Genomic DNA, 18846 nt, shown 5'->3' on the forward strand with positions numbered 1-18846 from the left:
CTAAGTGTCCTTGGAGTCAGATTCTTTGGAGAAAGGAAGTGACTTCAAACAAGACAAACACAGAAGCAACATTGAGTTTCCATGGTAATTCCAAGCAATGAGATAGGTTAGCTTCTAAGACAGAGCTGGGGAATGTAGGGGTGAATGTTGTGAGAATATAAGAAATTGGCATATGCATACTATATAATCTCCCACTTTTTTATCATGAATTAATAAATCTTTTCATTATCTTTATGAATATTTTTACTTTGTGTTTTCTGAGATCTTGAACATGACTATTTTTTAACTAATTCTATGTGATATTCGAGTGTGTATAACCTTATCGTGTGTTGATTGTCATGGACTGATAGAGAGAGTCCTCAGATCATTCATGTGGTGCATTTCCATGAGCTTCATATGGTAGAGAGAGTCCCTGTGATGATTGGGGTGGAACGGAATCATGTTGGCCTCACCTGATAGACAGGAAGGAGAATACTCCAAGCGTATCATGTGTGGTGTCTTCGAGTTGGTTGGCCGGTTAAATGTTCCCTAGTTCAACATGTATATCTTTGTGTGAGTATCGACTTGTGTGGAGCAGGTGAGTCGGCTTGCATATTGGTTGGGTGGAAGTGATTCCCCAATTTGAAATGGTGAAGTTGCTTCCCCTATTGCCATTTCAGTTGACAAATGTATGTGTGATGAACATCTATTTGTGTGATGAACATTTATGTGATGAATATCAAGAGTTTTACATACTCAAGAATATGGTGATAGCTCGTCTTGACGACATATATATATATTTAGATTATACTGAGTTTTGGTGAAAGATGGTCATTTTTTGTTATGGAATGTGTTACCTCTGTAACATATCCAGTTCTTGTTAGTGGCCAGCCTAGAAATGCTATCGAGCCATCTAGAGGAATTATGCAAGGATACTCAACCTCTCCATACCTTTTTCTTGTGTGCTGAAGGCTAAGTTCTTTGCTAGATTTCTCTAAAAGATCTGGCGCAACAAAGGGTGTGGTAGTCTCAAGGGGTGGTACAAGAACAAATCACCTTATCTTTGTTGATGACTGTGTACTTTTCTATAGAGTAAAGTTGTCTAAGTGGAAAAAAATGCAAGAGCTGCTGGACAAGTATGATAAAGTATTTGGTCAATGCTTAAACAAGCAAAAAACTTTTATTTACTTAAGTTCAAACACAAGAGCTTCTATCAGAAATCAAATCCAAAGAGTAGCTGGTGTTTCTATTAACAAATCTAAGAAAGATACTTGGATTTACCTTCTATGGTAGGTAAATCAAAGTACAATAATTTTAGAGTGTTGAAGGGGAGAGTATGGGGCAAGATAAATAGATGGAAGAATGTTTTCCTTTCTCAAGTAGGGAAAGAAGTTTTTTAAAAGGTAGTAATCCAAGCAATACCAACCTACTCCATGAGTGTGTTCATGCTCCCAAAGAAGCTTTTCAAAGAAATAACTTCGATGATGTCGAGATTTTTGGTAGAGCCATAAGCAAGATGAAAAGAAAATCCAATGGAAAAGCTAGTCAATGATGGGAGAATAAAAAATAAATAAAAAACAAAAGACGAGGATTGGGCCTCAGAGATATTGAGTATGTTAATAAGGTCATGTTAGCAAAGCATGTATAGAGGATATTGAATAATCCATGTTCTTTGGTTGTAAAAGTTATGATGGAGAAATATTATTTCAAGAATGGTAACTAGCTTGATACAAAACTTGATCTAGACCATCTTTGATTTGAAGGAGTCTATGCCTGGACTTGATTAAAGAAGGAATGTTCTTGAGGGTAGAGAGTGGCAACAAGATTTGAATTTTGAGGGACAGGTGGGTTCCTATACCTACTTCTTTTAGAGTTCAATCTCCAGCTAACTATCTAGACAAAGAAGCAAAGGTGAAAGAGATTATAGATGAAGACACAAGTACCTGGAGGAAAAGCTTTATTCATCAAATCTTCAAGCAAGAAGAAGCTGAATTTATATGCAGTGTACCTCTGAGTTTATTGGAAGCTAAGGATAAGCTGGTATGGGGGCACACAAAAGATGGTAACTTTTCTGTCAAGAGTGCCTATCATTTGAAGCACACCGAAAAGAGACTCAAGCAAGGGGAATCCACTAGCTCGTTACTAGGGGAGATAGAATGGCAACAAATTTGGGATCTCAAAGTTCCAGGGATGGTTAAACACTTTCTTTGGAAAGCAACTCATGACCTACTTCCAACTAGGCAAAACCGTGTTAAGAAATAAGTTTTTTGAAATCCGTTTGTGTCCAGTTTGTGGAAGGGAAGTGGAAACAATAACAGTTTGTGGAAGGGAAGTGGAAACAGTAATACATGTTGTTCTAAGTTTCCCTACTGCTAGTGATGTTTGGGGTGAAACTAATAGTCCTGTCAGAAAGTGCTCGACCTCAACAACTGATTTCATGGATTTGCAGAAAAAAGTTGAATTCAAAGCTGAAGCCTGAGGAGAGAGAACTAGATTGTTCATTATAAGGAGAACTCGGGTCATAAGGAATGCTGTAATATTCGATAACAAATTTGAGAATCCAAAGTTGGTGCTTCAACCAGCAATGAACATCAACAGGATGGAAGAATTGAGAAAAATATGATTAGGTGGAAAAAGCCAAATGAAAATCATGCGAAAGGCAAAATGCGATCAGCAATTGATGCAAACTCTAAGAAAACAAGCCTTGATGTTATCATCTGATATCTGGCTAGGGATGTTATGGCCTCACTATGCACAAAATAGGTTACGAAATAAAGCCTACTATAGTTGAAGCCACGGCACTGAGTAAAGCAATGGAATTGTGTTCTGATCTAAGTTTTGCAAGGGAGGAAGACTCTCAGCAGTAGTTAGAGTTACTACTAATAATCATAAAGATGTATGGGCCACTGATTCATGATGTTAGAAGAATGCTGGCTGGAAGAGTCAAGACCAGGATGGACTAATGTTGCTTTCAATTACCCTGAAACAAATATGGCAGCTCACTAACTTGCAAACTTGGCTTTCTCACATTCAGTAAGATGGAGAAGATTTGGTTGGAAGAAAGTCCAATATTGCAGGTATTGAATACTGTTTTGCTAGACAACTATATATTGTAATTAATTGAAATAAATTGGCTTATTGAAACATTGTATTAGCAAGAATATATACATGGCATTGTATCGTAGATACTGTCTTTATTATGCCATTCTGTAACATTCTACTAAAGGCTTCAAATTCTTAATGCATAGCTGTTAATGAATTAATGGTATATGACTAAACATAGTAAACTTGAAGAAATATATATATAATCCATTGAATTTCATGTGTCCTAGATAATGTACAATTACATATAGACTATTCCTTTAATTTGTGCTTAACCTACCAATTTACGGTAAGCTCAATTAATTGTCCTGAATTATACTGCATACAGTTATTTTTACATACTCTTTATACATTTCACTGATGTAATTGGTTAAAATAATTATTTTATATTAAAAAAAATATGAGACAACCAATTATATCAATAGAGTGCACAAAAAATACACAAACATAACTGTACATAAAACTTTTGTTTATGAAAACTCAATTCATATTTACTGTATATATAAGCATTAATTTTATTTAACATAACAAAATTATTTATATAAACATTAATTTTAATTGACATAAAGAAGGAAATACTACATGTTGGTATTTCAAAATTATGAAATAATATACGTACGTACATGCCTACAGATCAGCAGCACAATTTCTATGGTCTGAGCATTAAATCGACTGGATAAGTGGCCGGGTTTGTTGCTGAGCTTCGTTTGGAAATTGGAATACCCCTCTCGTACTAAGTTTAGGCTTAGTGGGTAGAGTTGGTACCATTTTGGCTTTAAAAATTGGGGAAAAAAAATAAATTCAAGTAATGTTCCTTCGTTGGGATCTACAAGCAATGCACATGTTTATGGCAAAGTGTCTTGAGCTATGGGTTACCAAGTTTATGGTCAAACTAATAATGGTTTAAAATAGCACACTGCGTGTAATTTAGGCTACTTCCATGCGTTAAAAAGTAGGAAAATATTTTGGTGATAAATAGATTATATAAAAGTAAATTTATAATTTAATGTGACTTGATATAGTAGGTCAAATTATAAAATTATTTTTCTTATAAAATAAATCTAATAAATTTTATAAAATTATATTAATTTATAAATTTATTTTTATATAAAAAATATTAGACACTTTCTTGAGTTGATTGTATATGTTGCGTGATTTTTATTTTTGGCTGTCTGGGCATATGGCAGGTGGCTTAGGCAAAGCCCTAAATAGCTTTACTGCTCAGCCGACCATGTCAACCAGAAAAGTGCTCTAGACATTAATTACATATTTTAATATTATTTAAATCTATTTAAATATTTAAAAAAATTAAAAATTTATTAAAAAATATTTCCTTTACGAGTAAATTTTTTATAAAAAGACAAATAAAATAAAATAAAACCAATAAGCTTTATCGAACCTTTCTCGCTTAAAATATCATTACCCTTTTCCTTTTACCTCTCTCCTTTTGTTTTCTCATAATTAATAAGCCTTTTCCCAATTCAAAGCTAAAAAAATCGTGGGGAGACAAACGTGCGTAGCTCTGGAAGCCTTTATCCAATCTTTAAGGTCAAGCTGCAGTACCTTTGACGTTCCAATACATTTTTCAATTCTTAATTTTAGATTATTTTTCAATTAAATAATAGAAAATTTCAATCTACCACTCTCAAAACTATCCTCCTCGTTATTCACTATTGATATTACCATCTTATAATAATAATTAATCTTTTGTTCGAAAATTAAGATACTTAATTTCAAAAACACGAAAATTTAAGTGTTAATTTTATAATTAACCCTAATCTTTTTGTAACTCTTTGTTTGTACCTTGTTTTGTTAGGTATTTATTTTTCTACCTTAATTTTAGGTTTTTTTTTTTATTACATTTTTAAGGTAAGATTTTTAATTTCAATATTCTTTCCATAACAAGCAAACTAGGGTTTGTAATAAATTTAGTACAGGCCTTTTAAGGGGGAAAAAAATGTTTTTACTCAGGAGCTATGAAATGGGTTGTACGATGCTGCAGTTGACAGTTGTCACGGAAGATGAATGTGCCAGAAACAAGGAATGGCAATACCAAAACGCTCCCATTACAAACTCTCTTCTTCTTCACGCTGTTCACCAAGCGCTTCTTTCATCAGAGGATGATCTCCTAGAAATTAAAAAAAGAAAAAAGAAAAAGAAAAACTCTTACCAAAGTCTAATGGAGAGGAATAATATTATTTTCTCAACTTTAATTTTGTATTTTTTGAAGAATGGATTATTATTTCTCATTTTTTTTAAAACTTTATTCATAGGGGCGTATACGTAATATCCTTTACTTAATGAGATTTTTTAAACCGTCTTTCAATCGTAAAAAATGATTTGTACAAATTCTAAATAGATAAACTCATACAAGTCTTTATAAAAAAGTAAACCCCACCTAAAAAAATATAAAGAAAACTATTCTTTATCAGTGAAATCTATCTTTTTTTTTTTTTTTTTACAAAAGACTTGTATAAGACTTTTACCTAATATTACTCTTCTATCATATATATATATATATATATATATCTCACCTTTTCCATCCATAAATAAGTTATGTTTACAAGAAAAAGTATTTTATAATGAAAAGTAAAACACTAGTTAATTATTACTTATTTCAATGGGTAATTGGGAATTATGATGTCATAATGATCAAATTATACAGATAGGTTTGCATTTTTATTTTTTCCTTCTATATATAAAATGTATATTATCCAAACCAACAACATAATCATTTTTTTTAAATTTTTATTGTAGTTTAATTTTAATACCAAAATATCTTACTTGTATCATTAGTTCTAAATGTCTAGGACAGCTTATCCTCTCAACTTTACAGCTGCATAAATGAATTGGATCCAATCCTCTACATGTTTAATTAAATTATATTTAAGTTTAAGGATTTTAAACCGGAAAGATATAGTCACATACAATAAATTTTATAATATTTGTATAAATATTGTAAATAATATTAAATAAATAATAAATATTGGGTAAATAAAAAATTAAGGGGATGTTTTAGCCACTTAAAGCATGTGAGTCTCCCTCAGTCATCTCCACCGTTCTTTTCTCTCCCTCACTCCTTCCACGTTTCAAACCCACGAATCCTACGCGCCCCTCACCTCTATAAGAAACCCATTGAGGCATTGATCAGACGCACATCCTCCACTCCATCCTTACCAGCGTTGTTTCTCTGTGTGTGTCTCCGTCTCTGTCTGTGTCTGTGTTAAGTCATACCATCGTTGCCATGGCGCACCCAGTGAGCCCCGTATCCCCACCGTTGAAAGATGAGCTGGACATCGTTATCCCAACCATAAGGAACCTTGATTTCCTGGAGATGTGGAGGCCATTCTTCCAGCCCTACCACCTCATTATTGTACAGGATGGTGACCCGACCAAGACCATCAGGGTCCCAGATGGCTTCGACTACGAGCTTTATAACCGCAACGATGTGAACCGGGTTCTGGGTCCCAAGGCTAGCTGCATCTCCTTCAAGGACTCCGCCTGTCGCTGCTTTGGCTTCCTAGTCTCCAAGAAGAAGTACATCTTCACCATTGACGACGATTGCTTTGTATGCTCCCTCTCTCTCTCTCTCTCTCTCTCTCTTCTTCAGGGATAGATTTGTTAAGTGGAATATTAGTCGAGACTATTCTAGAGCATATTGTTCGGAAAAATGTTCGGGAAGAATATTCTTTCATTTCTCACTGTTGAGGACAGCTTCATATTGCATGGCATGCTCTGTGCATTTTGTTCGACTTTTGTGCTGCTCTGTACTGTTCAAATTGTTCAATGACCGAGTGAATATCAATGCTTGAGTAAAACTATTGATATAATTTTATTATTTTTTGTCGATTTGTGTGATGGAAAAACGCGAATAAATGCTGGGAAAAGGTGGCAAAGGATCCGAGTGGGAAAGAGATAAATGCGTTGGCGCAGCATATACAGAACCTGCTGACACCATCGACGCCGCATTTTTTCAATACTCTCTACGATCCGTTTAGGGACGGAGCAGACTTCGTTCGGGGATACCCATTTAGCCTGAGAGAGGGAGCGCCCACAGCCATCTCTCATGGGCTGTGGCTCAACATTCCCGACTATGATGCCCCAACTCAGCTTGTCAAGCCTCTAGAGCGCAACACCAGGTTCATGTTTCTTTTCAAACTCTCCACTAGTTCTTACCACCCATTCATGGGCTTACATTCTCAACTCTGTCTGTTCTATTTTTTGCTATTAGTTATTAAATTCGCACACAGCACAAGGTACGTTACGTTTCCATGCATTTGGTACTCTGTCATGTTATTTTGCATCTGCTTAATGCTATTTTCCGAAATTTTCTTTTGTTTAACTATCTTGCTTGCCGAATCGAGGGTAAAGGTTGTTATCTGACTTTACAATATAGAATATACAATTTTTTTTATTTGTTTTAATGAATTAGAATCTTTTGATCTAAAAAAATCTTAAACTCCTTTTGTGTTTGGGACTTGTGCTGAGGTTTTAGTATCTTAACATCAGATCGACGAAGGTCAAATGAAAAGAGAATCAAAGTCGTTTCATAATCAAGCCCGAGTAATTCATCTATATAGGTTTTCAATATGATTGGTTTTTGAAGTATTGACACCAAGTGCTCTGTTCAGATTAATGTTGCCTAATTGTACATTAATATTAGTGCACACAGATATGTAGATGCTGTAATGACAATTCCAAAAGGCACCCTCTTCCCAATGTGTGGGATGAACCTTGGTTTCAACAGGGAACTGATAGGACCTGCAATGTATTTTGGGCTCATGGGTCATGGCCAACCAATTGGCAGATATGACGACATGTGGGCTGGTTGGTGTGCCAAGGTATCTTCATTCTTTCATTCAGTTTCATAGCTTGTCATCTGATAATAATGGCTGGAGTAAAATCCTAATCAACTACATCATTTCCAGATGATTAGTGTAACACCGTGTAACACCTAGCAAGTGATTAATGAGCTCGATTTACAGACAATATATCGAATGATCTTCTTTTGGCTTTCTCAGATCTTGATGCTGTCCAGAATGGTTTTAGGGATAAATACACTTTTCACTAACAAATTATCAAGGATTTTGCAATATGCATCCAAACTATCAAATTTGACCCTTTGGACCCTTAACATTTAACACTTTTTAATAGTTTGAGAGTACAATGTTTCAGTTTTGATAATTTGGGTGCAGAGTGTAAAAACCTTATTAGTAGTTTGAGGGTGCAAAGGTTTTTTTTCTGTAATTTTATTTGCTTCCTTATAATGGATTTACCCCTTGGATGATTTTAGAAGTTGACTTTCAGGTAATCTGTGACCATTTGAGTCTTGGGGTGAAGACAGGGTTGCCATACATTTGGCACAGCAAGGCAAGCAACCCATTTGTGAATTTGCAGAAGGAATACAAAGGCATATACTGGCAAGAGGAGATCGTTCCATTCTTCCAATCTGTTGTCTTTCCGGAAGAGTGCACGACTGTGCAGAACTGCTACATTGAACTCTCAAAGAAGGTCAAGGAAAAGCTTGGAGCCATTGATCCTTACTTTGAGAAGCTTGCTGATGGCATGGTTACTTGGATTGAAGCATGGGAGGAGCTCAACCCTAAGCCCAATGCTGTGAAGAAGGAAGAACCCTCTGTCAAATCAAAGTAGGCAGCAGCCCTTTTAGTCCACTTTGATTGTAATAAGTATGCTGTAATCTTCCACCATCTTTTCCTTTGGATCTTTCATTCCATCTGGTTCATGTTTTAAGTACTTGCCATATTGTTGTTTCATTCCTTTGTGACTCTATTTCACCACCTAATTGGAGTACTTCCGTGTTTGCCAAATTGATAATAAATATGTTGTGGGAGTAGACATCTTGAATTTAAACTTTACGTAGTTACTATGGAGGCCTATTTAAATCAATTCCATTTGGCTAAAACTATCTTATCAATGGGTTTATAAACTTTTTTTTTTTTTCTATTTTTTTCCAACATTTTTTAAATCCATTTAAACAATTTTTAAAAATTCACAAAATCATTAAAAAACATTTCCTTAATTATTAAGTTAAAAAAATTTTTGTTTAGTTAAAACAGACCAATTAAATCATACAATTGCTCTTCGGATAGAACAAATAGATAAATTTTCAGAAGTCTATGAACATACAAATTAACATATTTATCAAGAAAAATGATACTTAGAGTCGTGAGTGTACAAGTGCAGCTCGATTATTTTGAAAAAAGTAAATAAATATGAGACCTATATAAAAAGAAAATTAATTTTTTAATAATATATCTCACTTTTTTTTCTAAATGACTGTACGACGTTTGCACATTTCACGTCTGTATATAGTATTCCTCATTTATTAACCTCCGGGACAACATATTATCATCTTCTCCCTTCTTTTTAACTTTATGGTTCATTAGAAATTAAAGCCTCGTTAAGATGTGTATATATATACATACACATACATTAGTTGGGCCTCTATGTGCAACGCACGTATATCCCATTCAAAGTGTTGTTGCATATGAATTAGGAATTAGATTAACAGGCCATTAATATTGATAATAATTAAGGAGAATCAATAATTGAATAAAGACCTAAACAACTACCAAAATTTCTAATAATTTTGTCAATTATCTATCATAATTATTAATCTGCCACTAGCAAATATTAAATCAAAACCTAAGGCTCGATCTCCTCAATTCCAAAGTCGTAAAAGTTGTTCACAACACAAAACATAAAATTACGTATCCTATACTTTCAGGACAGTTTTCAGTTAGAGGTCTCAAAGCATTGGCATTGGTGCATAACAGAGGAATGAATTGGGAAATTGTTCTTCTATTTCATTTGCATTTCATGAGGTATTTATACAAGAGTCCAAAAAGAATAAAAAACGGTTATATAACAGTATACAAAATTTGTCTATGGTTCTTCTAGAATATTTGTATCATATATCTTAATACGCCCCTCGAGTCCAATGGGGGTATCAAACATAGTGAGACTCGTTCTAAAATGAAAAAAGTTTGTAGAAACTAAGGGTTTTGTAAAGATATCCACAATTTGATCTTTTGAGCTGATGAAGGAAAGTGCCTGGTTTGGCTACCAAATACCAAACTATCTCATCTCATCTCATTTAATCATTACAATTTTTCTAAACTTCCATACAAAATATAATAAACATTTCAACTTTTTCAAATTTCAAAACAAAATTAATATTAAAAAATTATATTATAATAATATTTTATTCAACTTTCAACAAAACATTTTATATCATCTCGTCTAAACTATGTAACCAAATGACTCTATCTTTGACAAAATGGAAATCAACATCTATGTGCTTCATTCTTGAGAGATAAACAGGATTTGCTGCCAAGTATGTGGCTCCAATATTATCACTCCATAATATTGGAGCCTTAGATAAGTGAAGACCAAGTTAAAAAATGAGAGTTTGGATCTCAATCAATTCGGCAGCAAATGAAGCAAGGGACTTATACTCCGTTACTGTGCTTGAACGTGCCACTGTACACTGCTTCTTTGAGCTCTAGCTCCATGAGATAAGTTTCTTGCCAACAAAAATGCAATAGCCACCAATGGAACGTCGATCATCTGGGCATCCTGCTCAATCAGCATCGAAGTATGCTTGCAAATTGAAAGAAGACTTGGAAGAGAAGAACAGACCAAAGTTAATGGTATTTTTGAGATACCAAAGGGTTCATTTCACTATACTCCAGTGGGATTGTTTTGGGGAGTTCATGAACTGGCACACCTTGTTCACGGTAAAGGAGATGTCAGGACGTGTTAAGGAAAGATACTGCAAGCCATAGACGATGCTACGATACTGATGAGCATCATCAAAGTTAGGGGAATCAAAGACGGACAGCTTCAGGGAAGCTGCCATTGGCGATGTCATAGGCTTAGAATGGATCATGTGGCTTCGGATTAAGAGATATTTTATATACTTTCATTGAGAAAGTAAAATACTTGTGGGCAAATAGTCAATTTCCATTCCAAGAAAAAGGGATAGTTTAGCAAGATCCTTAACAGGAAATGTAGTTCCCAAATCAAAAACCAATTGATCAATAGTAGATGAAATGGATGAAGTAATCACTATATCATCTACATAGATTAGAAGATAAATATGGATATCACCTTGATTAAGAATGAAGAGAGACGTATCTGCTTTTGATGCTTGGAAGCCATAGCCAATTAACCACGAACTCAATTGGGCAAACCACACCCTGGGCACTTGCTTGAGCCTATAAATGGCTTTGTGCAATTTACAGACATAAGTTGGATGAGCTGGGTCAATGAAGCCTTGAGGTTGCTGCATGTACACTGTATCAGTCAAGGATCCATGCAAGAATGCATTCTGGATGTCAACTTGTCGCAAAGACCACCCATGAGAAACTGCAAGAGCAAGTATCAAACGGATGGTGGACGATTTCACCACTAGACTAAACATTTCATCGTAGTCAATTCCAAGCTGTTGGTGGTAGCCTTTGGTAACCAACCGCGCCTTTCATCTTTCGATTCACCCGTTTGCTCTTAGTTTGGCTCGGTAAGCCCATCGGCATCGAAGAACATTGATAGAGGAAACATGGGGTACGAGGCTCCATGTAGAATTTTTAGTTAGAGTAGCAAACTCTAGTGACATGGTGTGATGCCATTCAGGCCATTTAGAAGCTATAACGTAGCTGGATGGGGTGTCAGGCATAGTGACAGAAGCGGTAAAGCATTTCCGAGATGGGTATGGAGCATTGCCGTCGATGAGGATGCGTGGTCGAGAAGATTGAGTTTGGGCCCATGTAATAATGAGGGATCGAGTTGGAATGACGGCAGAGGAAGTGCGGGTAGTATTGATCAGAGTGGAGTTAGGTTAAGGCAACGAATTAGGTGGATTTTGAGGAGAAGAGTTCGATTTATTAGAGGGAGATGGAGATCGAAAGGTTGAGGATGAGTTTGTGAAGGGGGGATGGGATGGGCTTGGGCCAAGAATTGAGGGAGTGAGAATTGGAAGTTGGGCTACGGAAGAAATAGAAGGCAGAGTGGATTTCGTGAGGGACCTAGGCCGAGTTTTAAGAAATGAAAAGGATTCCTCATTAAATATTATGTCCCGAGAAATGTAGAGCTTGTTGTGCTCTAGGTGATCAAGACACTTGTACCCTTTGTGGGTTGGGCTATTACCCAGAAAAAGACAAGAGATGGACCTGAAATTGATTTTATGGTTGTTGTAGGGTCTCAAGTTGGGCCAACACTTACAGTCGAAGACCTTTAAAATTTTGTAGTTAGGAAGCCGATTATGAACAAGAAAATATGGGGACTTATGGTTGAGAATTGGACTTGGCAAAAGATTTATAAGGTACATGGCAGTCTCAAAGGATTCGGCCCAAAATGTGAAGGGAAGTGAAGCATGGGCCAAGAGGGCAGGCCCTGTTTCAACAATGTGTTTATGTTTACGTTCAATGAGACCGTTTTGTTGATGCATATGTGGACAAGAAAAACGATGAGTAATTCCCAATTTTTGACACATTGGAGAGAGGGGTTTAAATTCCCCTCCTTTATCGGTTTACAATGTTATTAATTTTGAGTTGAATAGACATTCAATGTATGACAAGAAATTAGTAAAAATACTAATAACATCATATTTCAATTTAATTGGGAATATCCAAGTGAACCTTGTGAAAGCATCAACAAAAGAGAGATAATATTTAAATCCAATTCGTGAAATGTAAGGGGCTAGCCCCAAAGATTAGCAACAAGCAATTGTAAGGGCTTTGTATAATGGGCCCGACTTGGACTAAAAGTTAATTGATGACCCTTGGCAAGAGGACAATCTGGACATTTGAAGGAGTGCTCTGTGGGAAGAAACTTCAAACTGTTGTTGTGCAAAATATGAGAAACAAGTTTGAGAGATGGATGGCCTAATCTGTGATGCTAGTTAGAGACAAGAGTGCATTCACCAAGCTGGACGGAAGGAGACTCGACGGTGGGCAATGTAGAAGAGAAGAAGTAGAGACCATTACGGCTGGGTTCAGTGAGGAGGATCTTCCCAGTCATTTTGTCCTTCACACAGAAGTAAGAATCATGAAATTCAAAGAAGCATTTGTTATCAATGCAGAACTTACAAACCGAAATGAGATTTTTGGTTATGAAGGGAACATGTAATAAATTGTGTAGAAGGAAAGAAGATGAGTTAGAGAAAAAGGAAGAATCACTGAAGTGTTGTATTGGCATATTGGAGCCATCCCCAACTCGGAATCGTTCATCATCGCCGTATTGTTCTGAGGAAATATTAAGGTTGTTCAAATCATTGGTAACATGATGTGTGGCAGTAGAGTCTAGGTACCAAGAGACATCAGAGAAAGAGCTGGGAGTGGCGAAGTTTGCATAGAAGGAGTGTGGAGCCTCAAGCTGGTAGGAGTGAACAAAACGATATCGGCACTGAAGAGCAACGTGACCTTGCTTGTTGCAAACTTGGCAATTTGGGCGGGTAAAGTTATGGGACTGTTGAGGGGCTTGAGTAGGAGAAGAAAAAATGATGCCTCCTTGAGAAAATGGAACAGATCTGCCTTTGCCATTTCGACCTTGTCTCCATCCACGAGAGAAACCATGTCCTCTGTAATTGTGTCCTCCAACAGAAGAAAAATTAACTGAGGGTTCAGAGGCAGGGTTGCTGCTCCTTGTTGTTAAATGTGAGATATGTCTTTCATGCACTAGTAGCAGTTGGTATGGCTCATGAGAAGAAATTGAGTCAGTCCGAGTGGTAACAGAAGTAACAAAAGACTCATAGGCAGCACCAAGACCAGTAAGCAGGTAAGTTACAAATTCCTTATCAGGAATGGGGTTTCTCGTAGCTGCTAATGTGTCGGAGAGAGAGCGTACCTTGCCGAAATATTTAGTAATGGTTTGACAACCTTGAGAGCGATGTGAGTTGGAATCTGACTTGAAATTCCTTGGCCTGCGAATGAGAAGCAAAAATGGTAGCTAGGGAAATCCATACCTCTTGCGAGGTGCTCGGTGAAAGAACATGCCCTATAACAGAGTCTGAAAGAGAGGAAAATAAGACACTGATGACTAGTTGGTCTATTCTTTTCCAGGAGGTGAATTCATGGTTGATGGTATCTGTTTGGTTGGGTAGAAATCCAGATGGGATTGAGGCAGTTCCATCGATGAAGTGATAGAGGTCATGACCTCAAAGATAGGTGCTGATTTGCACCTTCCATAAAGGATAATTCTCAATTGTGAGTTTGGTGGTAACTATTTGAGAGAAGGAAGAAATGATGGAGGAATTTGGGTGGAGGGGCAGGGGTTTGATAGAGCCTTGGATCAGAGAGCTAGCAAGTCGTGCTTCTCTGATACCATAACAGAGGAATGAATTAGGAAAATTTTCTTCTATTTCATTTGCATTTCATGAGGTATTTATACAAGAAGAAGAAGAATAAAAAACAGTAACATTAAAGTGGAGAAAACTTGTCTACAGTTCTTCTAGAATATTTGTATCATCTATCTTAATAGTGCAGCCATTTGCAATATCAGATTTTGGCTAATTAATTCTAAAAGTGCCATGCATTGGATTATTTACCCTAAAGCCATTTAAACTTTTAACTACAATATCTCAACATATATGTTGATGAACAGTAACTTTCTTAGATTCTCTCCTCTTTTTTTTTTTTTTAAGAAAAGTCAATTCATTCATTTCTTTAACAAGGGATTACAAACATATCATTTCTTACAATTTGTTGAACACAACTTGGAGTAACTTCATGTTCTAACAAATTTTCAGAAAAAGGGTGAGGCATTCTTTACAAGTGCACGTGCTACTTTTTCTCTTTTGGTATGACCTGTAGTCCAAACAGCAAATTGATTTAGCACTCTTTTGGCATCCTCCACTAATAATCCACCATAGCTCCGATCGAGTGAGTTGCCATTTAGAAGCCTAATAACCTGTAGAGTATCTCCCTCGAGTGTAAAGTTAGAGATACCTATCTCCTTGCAGAAAACAACAATCATCATCATAGCATAAGCCTCCCCACTAAAGTCATTCAGTTGTAGGTCCTTTTGGCTTGAAAAGTATCAATGCACCTCCCTACATCATCTCTCAGAATGGCACCAATTCCCAAGAGTCCCTCAGTTGAATTTATGGCTGCATTCCAGTTCATCTTATAGGTTCCTGTAGGAGGCTTGAGCCAAGCAATTGTGGATCTATCATTTGATTTGTTTGAGCAGGATTCTTGGTAATGTTGACTAGATCTATATACCTATAATTCACTGGAAGCTTTGCTGATAATCTTGTTAGGGTGCATAAAACCCTTTCCATGGTTGAAGCCATTTCTTCTAGCCCATATGAATCGACAGATCATTGCCACTTCCATTAGCTCTTCCATTTGTAAATGCTGAAGTAGATAGCTCCAAGTTCCTATAAAGGAAGTGCAATTGAGGCTCATTTTTTGGATCTTTCTACTTCCTTGACTCCATACATCCTTTGAAGCCTCACAACTTCATAAGACATGCTTTGTTGTCTTGCTCTCGGACTTGCAAACAACTGGTAGTAACAATGTGTCTTCTCAACAGGTTTGCCATAGTACGTAAAGCCTCATTACATGCTTTCCATAAGAACATCCTCACTGCTGAGGGTACTAGCAACTTCCACAGTTCTTCTACTCATCATCCATATACCATATATAATTTTCTTTTATTTTTTTTCTCTTATGATCAAATATGTGGTATATGGATGATGAGTAGAAGAACTCAATTAGTTTAGGAAGAATAAAACAAAAAATAAAAAATAAAAATAAAAAAGTATGGTGTGTGGTGTGTGGGGATGGAGAGTAACAAAACCCAGTTAGAGTCCTCTCTCGTAATGAAATATTGGCATTTTCAATATATTTAAGAATTTTTTTCTTTTACTTTGTATTTACTTTTCATTTTTTCTTAAGAGATCAATTCCATAGTTAGATCATGAAACCATATGTTTTTAAATACCATTAGGCTACAAAGTCATGTACTTGATAAGAGTCATGATTATCTCTAGCTTAATCGAACACTACCTTGAAAGCTATTTTCAATTAAAATAGTCATTATATGTAAAAGGTTATAATGTAAATTTCTAGTCGAATAAAATATTAGAGCAACATGGCATCAGCTCTCCCAAGAACTCAGATCACATGGATGCAGCTGATCATGACAAGATCAGTGATCCTGATATGTAGTCACACCCTTCATCGAATAAACTTGTCTCTTGTAATAAGTCTGTAAATAATTTACTAAGTTGTCCTTCTTCTAGATGAGCTGTAATGTACATTTATGTAAATTTAGAATTAGTTAGTCTGCAGGTGTACAGACTGTAGCTGGTACGAATATTCTCTAGTTGGTTAGCATTCTATCTGTCCATTTTTATCTGTCCATTTTTAGTATAAAGCAGCAGCAGTACAGTGTAAAGAAAATAGAATGAATTTTATGAAATGAAGTAAGGAAGTGAGCATTTTTCCTTTGTTTTCACTCGTTCCCTTTTGTTTCCATAGTTATTCTTACATGGTATTAAGAGCCTCATAGTGAGATTTTTTTTTTTTTTTTTTTTCCAAATGACTACTGAATCAGCTCCTCCTTTTCTTGACTTCAATAACCTCACCAACCCATATAGACTTGACCATGGTGATAATCCCTTACTTCCCTTGGTCCCTGACCTTCTTGCCATTGAAAACTACACAACCTGGTCAAGAGCTATGTGTTGAGCTCTTCGTGCCAAAAATAAGCTAGGATTCATCAATGGAACCTTGACAAAACCAAAAACTATCACTGACCCTCTATATGATGCGTGGTAAAGATGCAATGATCTGGTTGTGTCTTGGCTTCACAACTCTATCCATCCATCCCTCAAATCCAGCATTGCTTTGGTGGATGATGTTGCACAAATCTGGGGTGAACTCAAAGATAGATTTACTCAACAGAATGGTCATCAAAATTTTCAGCTCAAAAAGGCATTAACAGGTTTGCAACAAGATACTGACTCAGTTAGCATGTATTTTGGCAAGTTTAAAACTCTGTGGCATGAACTTAGTATATATAACCCTATGCCTGGCTGTATTTGTGGCAAGTTGACTATCTTGCTTGATAGATACCAAAGGGATTGTGTGATACAATTTCTTATGGGGTTAAATGACTCATTCTAAGCAACTCATGACCAAATTATGCTCCTGGATCCTTTGCCTCCTTTAAACAAAATTTTTTCTATGATCCAGCAGCAAGAAATGCAACATCTCATGCTGTCTGCTGTTCCTTCAGCAAACACAATGGCCCTTGCTGTCAAACAACCATACACTTCCTCTAAATTTTTTTCTTAAACACCTCAGCAACCATGTGACAGACTTTTCTGCACTCACTGCAAAATCCAGGGCCATGTCCTTGATACTTGTTTTAAGGTAGGTAATGCCTTAGCCCCCACCTATACTCATTGCCATATGACAGATCATATAGCAGAAAAGTGCTACAAATTACATGGCTATCCACCTGGGCACAAACTTCATGGTAAGAACAAGCAACATGGCTTTCCCTCTGCCAACATGACTTCACTCGAGCTAGAAGATTCCTCAGATGACAAGTTGACCTTCACCAAAGAGCAATATCACCAACTGTTGTCTCAACTACATCCAAAGGAAGTATCTATTGCCAATCATTCAGTCAACACTGTCAAGGTAGACTGCACACACCCTTCTACCATGAATGATATTATTTCTTGCTTCACTTCTTTCACTCCCACTCATACCCCTACACACACACCTTGGATCATTGAAACTGGTGCTACAGATCACATGATCTGCAGCACCACTTCCTTCTCATCCATTACCTCTCCAGTATCTTTTATGGTTAAACTTCCGAATGGCCACCCTGCACCTATCACTCACATTGGTATTGTCCACATTCACAACACATTAACACTAAATAATGTGTTATGTGTTCCTTCATTTCATTTCAATTTGATTTCTGTAAAACAGCTAACCAACTCACTATCTTGCTGTTTTATTTTTCTTTCACCATTTTGTTTTATCTAGGACCTTTAGTCATGGACCACGATTGGTATGGGTGAGATAAAGAATGGTCTCTACCACTTGCTTGCAGAACCAGTGTCACCAACAACTCTCCTAGATCATTTTTCTACTTGTTTACATAAAAATATCTCTGTTTCAGCGACTTTCAAAAATGTTGATCTTGTTTCAGATTGGCATCGTCGATTGGGTCATACCCCTCTTTCTAGATTACATGTAATCTCATACTCTCTTATTAAAAATCATGTTTCTGACATTTCCAATACCAATCCATGTTTTGTGTGTCCACTTGCCAAGCATCATAAACTTCCATTTTCTGTTAGTCCCCATAAAAGCAAAGCCATATTTGAACTAATCCATTGTGATATATGGGGACCTAACTCAATCACAGCTTATGATGGAACAAGATACTTTTTGACCATTGTAGATGATTACTCTAGGACTCTTGGCTATATTTACTCAAGGCTAAATCAAATACCGGACCATGCATTGAAGCTTTTTGTAATCTTGTTGAAACCCAATTCCATACCAAAGTTCAAACACTTCAAAGTGACAATGGCCTTGAGCTTCACATGACAGATTTTTTCAACAAGAAAGGAATAATTCACCATAGAACATGTGTGGAAACTCCTTAACAAAATGGGATTGCAGAAAGGAAGCACCAACACCTTTTGATAGCTCGAGCCCTTAAAATTCAATCTAATCTTCCCCACTTGTACTGGAATGATTGTATTCTCAC

At 36.3% G+C, this 18846-nt stretch overlaps 1 protein-coding gene across 2 annotated transcripts; it reads left to right on the forward strand.

The window, feature by feature from the left end:
* The first annotated feature begins 6150 nt into the window (after positions 1 to 6150).
* LOC122288816 (UDP-arabinopyranose mutase 1-like) lies at positions 6151 to 8952 on the forward strand. 2 transcript variants are annotated; one of them, XM_043095602.1, is made up of 4 exons: positions 6151 to 6649; positions 6970 to 7220; positions 7745 to 7922; positions 8389 to 8952. In XM_043095602.1, the coding sequence occupies exons 1-4, from the start codon at positions 6326 to 6328 to the stop codon at positions 8731 to 8733; spliced, it is 1098 nt and encodes a 365-aa protein (XP_042951536.1). In that variant the 5' UTR covers positions 6151 to 6325; the 3' UTR covers positions 8734 to 8952. The 2 variants fall into 2 exon arrangements, with proteins under 2 accessions (XP_042951536.1, XP_042951537.1); XM_043095603.1 differs by having other exon boundaries at positions 6156 to 6649; positions 7754 to 7922.
* The last annotated feature ends 9894 nt before the right edge of the window (positions 8953 to 18846 follow it).

Source organism: Carya illinoinensis, chromosome 12 (assembly GCF_018687715.1).
Source record: "Carya illinoinensis cultivar Pawnee chromosome 12, C.illinoinensisPawnee_v1, whole genome shotgun sequence".
NCBI classification, from domain to species: domain Eukaryota; kingdom Viridiplantae; phylum Streptophyta; class Magnoliopsida; order Fagales; family Juglandaceae; genus Carya; species Carya illinoinensis.

Bases quoted from the DNA above. Each gene is read 5' to 3' on its own strand.
- LOC122288816 (XM_043095602.1), top strand. From the start codon at position 6,326: ATGGCGCACCCAGTGAGCCCCGTATCCCCACCGTTGAAAGATGAGCTG. The intron at 6,650-6,969 runs GTATGCTCCCTC...TGCTGGGAAAAG, and splicing joins CCATTGACGACGATTGCTTT to GTGGCAAAGGATCCGAGTGG. The intron at 7,221-7,744 runs GTTCATGTTTCT...CATTAATATTAG, and splicing joins CCTCTAGAGCGCAACACCAG to TGCACACAGATATGTAGATG.